Below are 14,229 nucleotides of genomic sequence, written 5' to 3' on the forward strand. Positions count from 1 at the left end.
TCGGGGTTTTGGCCTGTGTGGCCCATACATCTAAGCTGTGTCCATCCCACTGCCACATGGGAGAAGTGTGTTGCCTCAGGAGAGAAGAGTTGCTTAAGGAAGCTTTAAGGTCATGTGTTTCCTCAGGTCAGAGTGAACCCATAGAGAACGTCATGACCAAAGTCACCCATGCACATGCAAGACCATGTGCCTAAGTGAAAAATCGCTCAGACTGAGTGTAACTTGACAGAACTAACATGAAAGCCACAGCCAGGATGGAGGCCCGCATAGTGCTTCCTGCATGGAAGCGTACCTGCCTTTTAGTGGGGTGGGGGAGTGCACTGACCGACACAGAAAAGTCCCTGTTTCTCAACAGCACTACATGAAATGCTGCAGTCCTGCTCCGTTCTGACCTATAGCTTATGTTACTGTGTAGTTACTAGGGAAAGACTGACTTGTTCTCAGGAACCGTGACAGACTCTGTACTTGAGAGTTAGCATGCCCAAAGCACCGCGTTTGAGAAGGATGATGCTGTTGTTGTTTGTCATTTTCCGGATGGCAAAAATGTTGACACTGGGGTATAATGTGGCTTCCTAGAGGTGGATGCAGATTAGGTTTTAAGGTTTTAAGGACTTACAAGTCAGAAGCTTTTGCTTTTATACAGCTATGGTTGTACTGTGTAGTTACTTTATCATCCAGTATGGCTGGCGTCCTGAAAAAGTGTCTAAATCTGTTCCTAAAGGTAATTTAAATTGTATTGAGTGTCAAGAATATTTCAATTCTGATACTTTATTTTTTATTTCATCTGCGTTGGTATCTGAAAAAGTTAAATGAAGCCTAAATAGTTTTTCTTAATGCAACATATGCTTTTTGCATCATAGGACCAACTATTGATACAGCATGATAATAATACAATGGAATGGCAAGTTGAAATGATGAGAAGACTTTCATGCCTTGCTAGTATAGAATAGCTATCCCTACATACTTCAGCTGTCCCTCAGCAATATTTGTCAGCCAGGTGATAGCAGCTATTTCTGTGTTTGCAAAGATGACCATGTGTGCTTGGAGTGTTATATGTTCATTAAAATAGTTTAGCAGCCTCACCACTAAAACTTAGTCTGTAAGAACCAGCAAACTTTTCCAGCCCAGGCTACTGGGATGTATTTCAGACTGCTTTAACAAGATAGAGCATAATTAGTGCTGAACACAAAAGCTGTGATCTGAGGTGAATAATTTTGCTGGTTGCCTTATAAATGTGAATCTTCACCTCTGGCAGTATTTTAAATATCAGTTACACACGTTCCATCACAGCACTTTGGTGATGCAGCAACTTGTGAAAAATACAAGTGTTTCCTATCGTACTCCTCCTTCTACTGAACAGAAAAGAAAGAGAGAAAATGTCAGTACAATGAAACTTTGGGACCGTAATGCATCACAGGCTGCCTGTGATTTGGTAAAGTTTTGTGATATATATATATGAATAGGTCAGTGAAGGCACTCCTAAAACTACAGCTGTGGCAAAGGACATGGCCAAAGTGTTGGCATACATAAGGATGAAGAATAATGCAAAATATGCTGCAAGCCGGTTAGGTAAACCAGTGGTGCCTTTTTTGCTGGAACACTGGTCACTTGTATAGAACATGAAAACAACAATATTGAAACAAACACAGAGAAAAAATACAGACTGCGGGGAGGAGGATTTGCAGGGACACCTATTACCTGTGTTAATAAGGTCATGTGTGGTATTTGCAGAAAGTAGATAACATACCTTTTATTGTGGCGTTAAGGGAAGATATGTATACTGGATGTTTTGTGTGATGTTTAATGGGCTCAGTCTTCAGGTTGGGCTGGGAGCTGGTAGCCAGCAGAGCAACTAAAAGGGTGAACATCCCTTAGGCACTCGGGCATCGAGCCCCAGGGAGCAGCACCAGCAGCCATCACAAAGGTCTCGGGCAGCTTCAACCCAATGAACGATCGGTGAGCTGGGTAGGGAAACCTAACTTCAGGCACTTCCAGTGACTGACTGGATCTGAAGAGGACCAAACTGGTGAAGTACATTCATTCCAGAAACCTATATCTGTGAGGAGTGTAGGTGGAGGGAGAGAGAGGGAGAAGTGGAAGTTATGCAGCATTTAGGGAATGCTCAAAACCCAGGGTTGCTGTGAACCCTCTACTGCAGCTGTAACAGAAGGAAAGTATCTTTGGACTTCTAGGTTAGATGGAAAAGAAGAAAGGGTGTCCAGTGGTTGCCCATAGACAAGAATTGAATTTTATGTACATCTTGCTTGTCAAGGCTGATCTTCTACTTTATCGTTGAAGACATAAAGTCTTGCTTAAGAAACTTTTGCCTTTGGTTTAATTTTGAGCCAGTCTCTTGTTAGGGGGAAAGATGAGGCAGAGTGAAACTAGCAGATTTAGTGGAGCTGTCTTTAGAGAAATCATGGAAGTAAGTTTTGAGTACAGACACTGCTTGGAAGGAGGACCTGCTCTTGGGAAGATGCTTGGGAACCCAAGGGCTGAGCGATGCCAGGCTCTGCAGGAAAGGCTGTGTCAGGCTGTTTGTCACCAGCTGCTGACTCCTGGTATGGAGCAGCTCTGCTGGACATACATTAGTGCTCCTCCTGTAGGAGTTACGTTGGAGCGAGACCTCAGGACTGTGGACAAAGCATGAAATGTTTCAGCCTTATCATGCTAAAAGACTCACTGCAGAATCAGAGAAAGCTTAGGAAAAGGTAACAATAATTATGATTTACGATATGGAGAAAATTCAGATGGAGAGACTGAAAAAATAGGGTATGTTCACCCTACAAAGGAGACAAGAAAGCATCTTTACTAGCGTGTGCTATTTAGCACGGTGGTATCAAGAAGCTGGGTAACGAATATGTTTCTCAGTCTTGTAACACTGTAAAAGGAGACACCTGTGATTTTATAAAACAGCAAACTTACCATCAACAAAAAGAAGCAAATAGTTCCTGAAGCAGGTTTTACACTGTGAGGCTTATTGTTACACAGGGTTTCTTAGGCCAGCAATTTTACAAGGTGAAGGTGAAAAAAGGCTAGACTTTGACAGAATTAATTCAGAAATATAGTACTGATTGATTTTAGAATTTTTGGAAGAAATGTCACCTTTTGTGCTTCAAGCATGTTTAACTACCATATAAGAAAAAGAATGAATATATCTGTGTATGCACAGTTCTGGCTATTTTACAAGTGATAATAATGGGATTCTTTGAGCTCCCTCACTAGTACCTGGTACTGGTGAAATGATGTACTGTAGTCAGATGGCATTTAGCATGCAGAGAAATGGTACAAATAATCTGATTTGGGGAGGTCAGATTTCTTTGCTGTGGATCAGATAGACTGATTTTGGCATTTCCTCATCCAAGTTGCATAATAGCCTCTGACATGTATCCAAGCCCTGCGATGCAATGATGTTTCATGGTGAGCCAAAAAGATGATGTACTGTGTGTGAAACAATGAATGATATTTATCCAGCTGAGGCTTGAAATGAGATAGATAATTTTATGAGGTAGGAAATTCAGGCAGGCTGTCCCAGTCACACTGAGGTACAAAGCAGAAGACTGACATGCCAGGTGGAATGATTATGCAGAATGGGAGCAAAGAAGAGTCCAAGTGTTATGTGAGCTAAAAAAGCTGAGAAAAGAGGGAAGAGCAAAAAGGCTGACAAAGTAGGCTGGAATAAATCTATGCAGTGTTTGTATGAAGGTGCTCAGCTTTGGAGATAGAAATCTTCCCATTCTTCCCTATTTGGGGTGGATTTGACAGCAGAGAAGGGACAGTGGATGTGTCTTTCGAGTCTCATGTTGCCCAGACATCCGTCGGGTGAGCTCAGCCCATTGGGATGTTACAGTGCTGTTTGCTGAAGTCAGTGACCATTCCAGCAAGAGGAGGCTAGCAGATTGGGGCAGTTAATCATGCAGCATTAAATGGAGTCACCGTGCTGATCCTGGCATGCATATTTCACAGGCAGAGGTGTTAGGCTCAGCGGCTGCTGCTCTGCTTTGCTGCCTACCTGCATCGCTGGCCTGTGCTGTCACTTGGTGCTCCTGCTGCCATAAAACACAGACATGTCAGTTTGCTGGGGAAGCATTCCTCTCCCTGTGAGCAGCGAGGGGTTGGCTCTGTTCAGCACGGTCCTGCAAGTCCTTCCTGAGCTGTTCTTGACAGCAAGAAACGTGGAATGGGATTAAATGATGGCAGCTGTGTTGCACTCTGGGAGTGGAAAGGAGGGAGTTGAATCCATTGCCAAATTGGGGTGATGGAGACTGAAATGCTACCAACAGCAGTTATCTTGCCAGTGCTACAGTCAAATCAGAAAGTGGGTGGCCTGGCTGGTTTGGTTCAGAGGGCTTCTAGATATTTTAATTGCATGCTTTCAGCAAGGTTGGCAGCTTTATGCCTGATAATACTGAAGTGATTCTACTAACCTCAGCAAAGTTGCGCAGAATTTACTCTGACAGTGTAATTGGGTCAATTCATTTTTCTGACTTGACAGGCAAAATCTTACGCTACTGTAAACTATGTGTGAACTGGATGTCCTTTGAAATGGCCAGGAAAATATTCTTCTTTTGATGTGCACATGGAATTCTCATTACTTTTAACAGTAGCTACGTGTGTGTGTCAAGCAACATGTGAGCAAGGTCCAGGGCATCAGTAAAACAGGGAACAGGATTCTGAACTCTCTTAGGTTGGTGCACTGGTTTGGTGTAAGAGCTCTTACTTGCAGGGACAGTGAGGACCAGCTGGACTTTGATATAACCCGAGATAGGTAAATCTTTTTCCTTTGACTTGACAATGCCACTGTACCACTTTCCAAAATTAGGACAAACTTGACTTTCTAGATAGGTTGAAGACCAAATGGCAAAGTATTGTGATGTGCCTGGCAGGTGCTGATAGAGGAACTCTAGGTCTCATCCACCAAATGGGTGGGGGGTTTTGTGTTTCTTTTTTTCAGTCTGCTGCTTTGAAAAGTAGGATTTGTTTGCTGTAAATATATCAATGAATGAAAGAGTACAGGTGGTGCCAGTGTAACAATATGCTAGTACCACCCTTAGTTCTAAAGGTGAACACGTGGATTTTTTTGAAAGACCTGACTGTTAAGGCATAACTTCCTCTCTCAGTTTGGGTCACTTAATTATTGAATCTGTCTCCTTAACAGCACAGGATTAGTCTTTAGAAGAAGGTTACAGAGCCAAAACTTGATGTAGGCAAAATGCACCTTGTCTATCCCTCTGTTACCAAATTTCCTACCTGGTGTGAAGCAATGTAACTTCATCATCATCACTGATTCATACTAATTAAAAACCTGAGCCAAATTTTTCCAGTGCCTCATAAGTATGCATTATTTTAGCGTAAATTATTTCTTCTATAGTGAAAAAATCTATCTCAGAGAAGGAAAACACTGTTCTTGTTTTAGACTTTTGATAGGTCAGTCCTTTTCCCCTTTGAGCAAGGACAACCTGTTAATGCTTTTGAAATATTCTTTTTTAAAAAGTAGATGGAGAACTGAAGACAATCCTGCTCTTGTTATCTAATGTGTCAACAATATCCACCAGCTTTACATTTTTATGTCTTTGATAAATTAATGACGTCATAGTTTAACTTATGATTCAAGCCCAAGCACTGCAAAAATGCAATAATAAATACATTTTAAAAGAGTGTATTTTCCATCTGTTGTATCTGATTTAGAAAAATATGCATAGGTCTGAAATTAGGATTTATGGTGTTCTTAACTGTCAGATTAAGGCAGATTCTCTTGTCTCTTAAAGCTCATGTGACTTTTCTTGATATATGGCAAGGCACATAGTGGAGCACATAGAACAGTAATTTGCTTTCCTCTAGTAAAAACTGTGTTCCATATAGCAGTATAAAAACAACAGATCTGCTGCAGACCTCTGGCACTGCTGAACACAGAGGACAAATTATTAAATTGTTAAAAAGAAATAAGGCACATTGAGGCAGCCTCTCCAGAACCACAGCAATGATATGACAGTAGTCTACCAGTACAAATTATTTCTGATTTGGATCACTATAATCTAAGATCTCTGATTGTAAAGATTAGAATACCCATTACTAGGAAGTAGATGTCACCAAAATTGTGCTTAATATGTTTTAAAATGTCTTGGAAAAGCTGTTAATAGTTACATTCTTGTTCCTACATGGTCTCTGCAATGGTACTACATCAGTAGTTATTTTGACAGCTACTGTCAAATTTTGTCGAATACTGACTATTGAGAAGAATTGTGGGGTTTAATTAGAGGAATTTGGGGGCGTAGAGGAATTGTTTTTTACAGGCTTATTATTGAGTTGTTACTTCTTATTGCTTGTATTTCAGTTAAAATATCAAGTGCCAAAGTCTAAAGCTGTTATCTGGCTGAAGCTGGTTGTGTGTGGGGTGTGAAGATTTTTTCTATTTGTGGGTTTTCGTTTGTTTGCCAGTTTCTTACAGTAGGTAAGAAAGGCAAAACTTTTTGAGCAGATGAAATTTAGTGCTTGAGAAGATAAATTCAGATAAGTGATTGACTCTTAGTTTTTGGACATTGGTCACGTGAAAAGGGGTAGGGGGGCAGAATCCTCTCAATCCCAGGTGTTTGATCTGTCTATTAGCGCCCCAGGAAAGCTGAGACCCTTGTGCCTGACCAGTCTGTCAGCGTCCTGTTACAGGGACCCTTCACTGGACACTCCCGCTGGATCGGAGGGTGATTCGACCGACTTGTTCAGGGAAATGCAGCAACAACATCAGGGGGACCCCTCGGCGGGTCTGCCCACTTGGTTTAAATGTGTTACCCACCGCTTGCAACTGCTAGTGCCCACGAAGGACTCACACTAACAGTTTATGGAATAACACTCTTTAGTATAAAATGGTGGCAATAAAAAGATTTGTGAATGCCGGTGGTAGGGACTGTCTGCAAAAACAAGTACTATACAACCAAAACCTTAATTACTAATGACAGCTAGAATGAGTTAGTTATTTAGCATGCATAAGTCAAAGTTCTTCCCCAGTAGGCATCCCTATGGGGGAGAAGACAGGTTCAGCCTGTCAACTGATCCCAGAAGTTACAATGGAGTCTTCCCTAACTTCCCCCTCATTCTTTCACTTTTTATACTTTTTTTTTACTCTCACGTGGAACTTGAGTGACTCTGGTCATACATTCTTTCATTATTGATTGGTGTAAACTTCTCTTGCTTTCACTTAAAGACATAGTTGATAAGAAATAGAAAGCACGTGCTCGGTGAGGGGTGGTCGTGCCTTGGAGGTGGGTAACTTTGGGGTGGAGGGGTGTGTTAGTATTACAATGAGATTATAACAAGCAAATTTCATCTTAAGAGAATAGTTGTGCCACAGTTGTTGGCCCAGCAACGGACATAATCTCATGTATTTTCCATTTGACAGCCGGTACGGTACCATCAAGTCCCAGCCCTGCAGGGAGCACAGCAGAGCCTGGCTGCGGTGTCTCCGCTCTGCTCCACCCTCCATTGCTCCTCCAGGACAGCAGGTTGTGTTCCCTAGGGAACCATGGTGGAGTAGATTCTGTGCATGCCAGCTGTCCTAAAGTGGCAACCATATTTTTCCCTAAAAAGGTTGTTATAATAGTACAACTTCTATTAGGTCCCAGTTTTCTAGAACTTCCCCTAAGCAATTTTCCCACAGAAGTATAAATCCTCCCCCTCCTCCCCATTTCTTTAATTTTCAAAATTCCCTTTGTGGATGTGGAATGTAGCATGTAGATGTAGCAGTGGCATTCAATTAAAATACTTCCTAAACTTTCTCTTCATAAAAATCAGATTCATAAATGTTTTTGGAAGAATAAAATAATTTCAAATATTTTGAAGCTAAATTAATTTAAAAATGAAAACCAGCTGATCTCCTGGCATTTCACTTTTACTCCCTACCTGTCAGTAAATGTAGCAAGCTTAGGAAAACAACATTAGGCAAACTTGGCTACTATAAACTAGCTTTTGCTTATTGCTCATTATCATTAATCTTTATTAACCCAGCTCGTTCCACTGTGATTCAGACTTTTGTTTTTCTTTCTAAGTGTTATATTTTTAATATAAAAATATATTCAAAGCAACCTACTTTTTAACTACTCTGGATTAAATTCAATTCAGCATGGATGTTTCTGATACAATTCTAGAGACATTGTTATGCTGGGAAAGAAAGTTCAGAATAGTTGTGTCATATATTGTGTACCTTGTGCAAGCTGCAAAAACCTGTGGACTTGTTGTAAGCTGACACTGTCCTTAGAATAAATTTATTCACCACTCCTTCTACTACAATGAGTCTTCATGAAATCGTCCAATTAGTGCAAAGTTATAAAACTGTAGACAGATGGAAAATTAATATTTATAGCAAAATGCCCAGGGTTTTGATAACTGGAAACTCTTAGAGCAACAGATGATGTTAGCAGTTAAGATTTAGAGAAAGCAGCTGGTTCGGGAAATCATGAAAGCTTATGTACTTTCTGAAATACTAGGTCATCTAGTGATGACCTTAAATGTCAGCGTTAATGTTTCTGTGAATACCATCTGTGATTAACTGTTTAAAATGAATTAGTTTATATTGGTAAAAAATAAATAAATGGATAAAGATAGAGAAATTATTTTTTCATACAGTCCCCAAAACCTGGTAAAAATTTGCAAGACCCACCTCTCATCTCACAATTTCTAAGAGGTTTGAAAATGCCACCACCTTGACAGAGACCCAAGTAGTGCAGAAATCACGAAAACTTTTAATGAGAGAAAGAAGCGATCCACATCACTCAGTAGCCTTAAATGCTGCTGGCCTGATGAGCCACAGGTCAGGGGCGGTGCTATGATTTCATTAATACTGGTGTAATTCCAGAGTAATTTTCCTAACTTCAGTGCTGTGGTTACTTTGGAAATACAATAAGTGGTTTTCTGGTGATTGACACTTGCTCTAAATGTAGTAATCTCAGAATAGCAGCTTGGAAGGGATCAGCACTTGATGTCAGAGGAAAGAACTGAAGCCCCTTCTTTACTGCCACTGTACACAGCTACTAAACTGGCAATTTAATGCTCTGTGGAAATACGGTTTGCTGGTCAAATTTAATTCCCTCCTAAAATTCATAGCTTGAAGTTACCTTCAGGGTTTTCTGTTAGCGGCTTTAATGCCAGACAGCTGGTCTGTAGCTGAAGCTTTTTAGTTTCAAAGTTCTTTTCTTTTCTCAAAAGGAAACTTGGTAATAGACACGTTTGTGTATGTGCACGTGCACTTCTATAGCATAGTTAAAGTTTAATAAAATAATATTCTGCAGAACAGGCTGGGAATATTTTGTTGCTATTTGCTGAAAGACAGGTCATCACCCGGTGAAGAACCTTATAAGCTTCTCCTGCACATCCATGTTTCTGATCAGCCCAAATTGCTGCACAGCTATGTTGTGAGCTTGGGGATAGTCCAGGAAACCTCCCCTGAGGGCTGCTGCAGGGGCATTGTGTGTGCACAGGGACTCGAACAAGTTTCAGTGTCAGCTGGGGGAGGGGGGGAACTATGTGTGTGGAAACTTATTACATGTTGTAACATGCCTCTACCTGTGTAAGGAGTTTCCATGGATATAGAGGCTGGAGTGTTTCAGGAGGAAGTTGCAAGGCTCTCCACACTGAAGTGGCACTTCTGCTATTTTTCAGCATATAATAACAAAATATTCTTGTCTCGTTAAGTATGCTGTTGATTATGACTATCCTATGCCATTCTTGCTTTGTAGAATATTGTCTTAAATTTGTGTTGCATCTTGCCCCTACTGTAATTGTTAGAACAGAAGAAGAAAGAAGGATTTTAGTGAGACTTAAAATGTTCTGATAGGAATAACATTCTCTGCCTTCAGGGCAAGAGCTGCTTCTCTTTCTTTCTTTTTCCTTCTTTTCTTTTTTTTTTTTTTTTTTTTTTTTTAAATCAGTTCTTTTTTATTTCCCTGGCAACCTAATGCTATTTCACATATATATTGGGATTGTATCACTAATGTTACTTTTCAGCATCTTACTCTTTTAAGCCAGACCGCTGTAAATACATCATGCAAAGTAAGATTTGACATTCATATGCATTTAAATACTATGGGATGATAGGATGACTTGTAAAATCTTGTAGCTGTTTAAAGTAGCAGAGAAACGCGCAACATTTGCACAAAACCAACTGTGCACCTAATATCTATTACAAATGGTGAGATACAGCCCCAGCAGAGGTGCTTGTGCTCCTGCATGCGTCGCTGCTTGTGGAAATTCCACCTGTGCACCTGCATTTCTTCAACAGCTCTGGAGTCCCACCCACCTGCGGTTCTCTCTGCAGAGCAGCAGCATGTCTGTGCCACCACCATAGCACCACAGCTGCTGCCTCTCCTCCTGGCTGTGCAAGAAGTGCAAGTCCCTTGCATTTTCAGGAACAGTATGTGAAGGGCACTGAGAAGAGAGCAAGGACGTTGCACTGGTGTCTGCAGCTTAGAAAAGATGTTGAAGGTTGGAGTGCAGAAATGAGGGACAAAAATGATGTAATTTTTTTTTCTTTAGAGGTGGCAGCAGACGCTGACTACAGTATGTAAATATTTCTGGAGAAAGGACAATGAGCAGTAAAGGTTTCCTTAGCAAAAGGCATGCAGGGACTAAGCTGTTGTGTTATGACTACCAGGTACAAACTGGATGCAAAGAACCTTAGTGTCCAACAATCCATACGCTGTTGTTACTGTTCGGGGGATGGCGAGCCAGGTGATGGTTTCACCATCTCTTGGATGTTTTCAGATGAAGGCTGTATGCATTTTCCAGAGGATATGCTCTCATAAATAAATATTAATCTTTGGGCTTAATACAGGAATAACTGAATGAAGTTTAATGCCTTATGCTAAGTTTGGCTTAAGAAGATTGAAGGAACGGTGCAGCAATTTTGAGGAATACAAAGACCTTTTCTTGAGAGAAGAAAAGGAACAATTTCTTCTCTGGGATTGGTGGTGGAAAGCACGAGAATTGATGGGCTTCAGTGCAGCAAGCTGGAAAATAAAGAAAAATGTTCCACTTGTCAGAACAGTGAAATACTAGGGTAAAAATGCCTGTGGAAGTTGCGGTAATAATTTAGATGTGGTAAACTATTTCCTTGAGAAAGAGGGATGAACTGAATGACCTCTCAAGTTTCTCCTAGCCTGTAGTGGGTAATGTAGCTGTCAGTTTTATCTCCAGCTTCCTAAATCTTATTCTGGTTATCTTTTACCCCTGCTCAGCCAAAGTCTCTGGACTTCATGTAATGCATCTGTTTAATCCCTTTACATCCAAACACAAATGATATTCTACACAAAATTTCAAGAAAAAAAGTTACAACCCACCATCTTCTTTTCAGGTCCTCCAGGAAAAAGAGGTAAGCGGGGCAGAAGAGGAGAGACTGGTAAGTTTCCAATTTCATAAGATCCATTGTTACTGGATGTCTGTGTTTTTGGGAGGATGCATACCCAGCATGTCTTCATTTTCAGTTTTATTGCTTGTGTGCTCTGAAAGAGAGTTCTGAAAGTCCTCTGGTAAAAACTTGTGACCCTTGGCATATTACCTGGTGGCCTTCCAGAGTTTTCTAGTCTTGGGCATCGTTAATTTGTAGGCACACTTCATAATGCTTGACATGGTACCATTGGTAACACATTGGTAATTGTCAAACCATTCTGGTGTTAGAATAACTCCGTGTAAGTCAGTAGTTGGAGTACTGTAAGTCGGCATTGCATCAGGCCCCCCTGGTTTGAGGTGAACAGTTTTATAAGGAAATAAAGGAGGAAATAAAATTACTTATGTTAAGAATGTAGATATTCAGGGAAATAATGTGGTAAGTAGACTATGTATGAGAGAAATTTTGTTTACTAGAAATGAATAGCAATTAAGTTCTTACAAAAATAAGAAAAACATTTGTCGGTTTGTTACCCTGTACCAGGGAGATTGCTGTTGAGAGAATCACGCTGTTGGTGCAAAGCTTGAAATTTCATTTGCGACAATGGTGTGAGATGCTGAGTATCTCTTCCTGCTGACCTTCATGGGAATTGAACTGTTGATTAGCTTGCTGTGTTGAGTTTTTCATAACGGTGAACTTTCTGGAGATGATGCAGGACAAAATGAGCATTTCTGTTCTCCTTGACTGTCTCATCTGATCTGCCAGCTAGGACAATCTTCCAATCAGCTTGATTTCTGTAGATCTTCTGTAGTCTTTCTTATCTCTGTAAATGATCGTTTATCTGGTTCCTGAAATCTATGTCCTTATTTTTCTGCATCACAAAATTGAAGCCAAGCCCTGCCAAAGGTTAATGCAAATCACCTTGGTGTTTCCATTCAGTATTGGCTTAGTATTTACTTCAGATAAAAATGCTATGGTACAGAAGGAAATTCTGTGGTTGAAGATTGTCTTACAAATGATCCTCGCAATTACATTGCCGGATGGTGTGGATTCATTTTACATCTCAAATAAACACATATTAAACTATTAATAAAGGAAATTGTTCTCTCTCATTTAAAAGCAGACCTGCACCTTAAAACGCTGTTTAAGAATGTTTACCAGGATAAAGAAATTACCTTAGTTACTGGACAATAAAATCGCATTGTTAAAAGCAAAGGGCTGTCAATATTAAAAGCAATCTCAAAGTACAGCTGCTGCTGTTTTATACTCCTTTTGCATTTCACTTGACTCAGAAATTAGAGAGAGGCATAAAAGCTTAATGAAATGCCATTGATTTGGGAGCTGCAGCTGCTCAACTTAATAAGACTGAAATTGTAGATTTGATTTGTGGCCCTTTGATAATGTTTCCAAGAACTGCTACACAAAAGTCTTTGAATCTAAATAATTGAAAAAATGTGTAAATATCACTTCATGAAGTGTGACATTTTAATAGGGAGCATTTTATATGTGTGCCTTGAGAAAGGAAGGTGATGAAAAGAAAGTTCAGCTCTGTCAGGTGGCCACTGAAACCTTCCCTCATAGGCAAAGTTGGAAGGCTGGAAGATGCTGGTGCACGTATGTCTTGACAAGATGCCCAGGTTAAATGCCAAGGGTACTTTGTGCAGTTTTGCAGCCAAGCTGTGATCGAATGCCAGCTGTGTGGCTAACTGGTGGGGTGGGTACATATGCTTTATGTGGAGTATGGCAACATGAATTGTAGTCAATGACTGGTATTTTTGGACTGGCATGAAATTGCATGGAAATGGATGGAGAAGCAATTTGCATAAGATTGCATGACTGTAATTGAAGAATTGATAAGGTAAGTGCATGCATTCAGGCATTCGTCATATTTACAAGTTGCAAAGCACAGCCAAAGTTAAAAAGTACTTGAATGGGAAAATGTGTACAGTGTATTAGCAGTGTTGCTCACTTAAAATCCTGAGGCCTTGTGCTTGGCTTCATACATGTGTCTTCCTTTAATAACTGCATAAACTTACATATTCTTTTTTCTCTTTTGTTTTACCCTCTTTTCCTCTCCCCCACCCCACAGGACCTCCTGTAAGTACAGTGATACATTGTTGGTTCTTCCAGAATCAGGGAGAAATCTGTTAGATCCTGTTAAGTTACCACCGTGATAAAATGATCTAATGTCATCAAGAGGGACTTTTGATATTTATACTTACACAGCGTAAACACTAATTATCTTGGAGCTGAATAATTTAATTGGAAAGTTCCTTAAGAAAAAAGTCTTAAAACCGTAAGGCTTTATATTCAGCACTCAGATGGCAGTTTGGACCACAATTCCACGTAAGTATGTTACGCTCGTTTTGCTTATGACTTGATAACAGATATTTTACTGCAGTGTAAAAATGTGTGAATATGCCAGACTGAGTCACTTTTGCTGGGTAGTAACTTCTTCTGTGGTTATCACAAAGTCTTGGGGTGCAGGCTCCTTGTCCCTTGGAGGTATGCAGCCTCTCCAGCACATTGCAGTGTAATTGCAACTGAAGCCAGGAAGTGCTTGTGTAAAATGAGTATTAAATAATACTTGTCAGTTTAGAAAGTTGGCTGGATCTTGTGCTAATCCTGTTGGTAAGAAAACAGTTTCTGTCTTCTGTGGTTTTATGGTTGTTTTGGGGTTTTTGTTTGGCTGGGTTTTGTTTTCTGTGTTGTATATTCCCAGGGTAGGTCAAAAGACTAACTTGAAGAACAGAATTGAACACATATATCTCAGATATCTGTATTTTTCATGTCATCCACATGCACCAGATGGTGTAAAAGTGTGACTATTAAAACTATTTCTTTTACCGTGTTTGCAA

At 40.3% G+C, this 14,229-nt stretch overlaps 1 protein-coding gene across 1 annotated transcript in view; it reads left to right on the forward strand.

Annotated features, from left to right (window-relative positions):
- The window catches only part of COL25A1 (collagen type XXV alpha 1 chain), a 309,093-nt gene that overhangs the window by 157,218 nt on the left and 137,646 nt on the right, over positions 1–14,229 (forward strand). The window contains exons 3-4 of the mRNA XM_055700917.1: positions 11,339–11,383; positions 13,461–13,468. Coding sequence (XP_055556892.1) covers positions 11,339–11,383; positions 13,461–13,468 — 53 coding nt within the window. The remainder of the gene's footprint in view (positions 1–11,338; positions 11,384–13,460; positions 13,469–14,229) is intronic.

This window comes from Falco cherrug, chromosome 1 (assembly GCF_023634085.1).
Source record: "Falco cherrug isolate bFalChe1 chromosome 1, bFalChe1.pri, whole genome shotgun sequence".
Classification (NCBI taxonomy): domain Eukaryota; kingdom Metazoa; phylum Chordata; class Aves; order Falconiformes; family Falconidae; genus Falco; species Falco cherrug.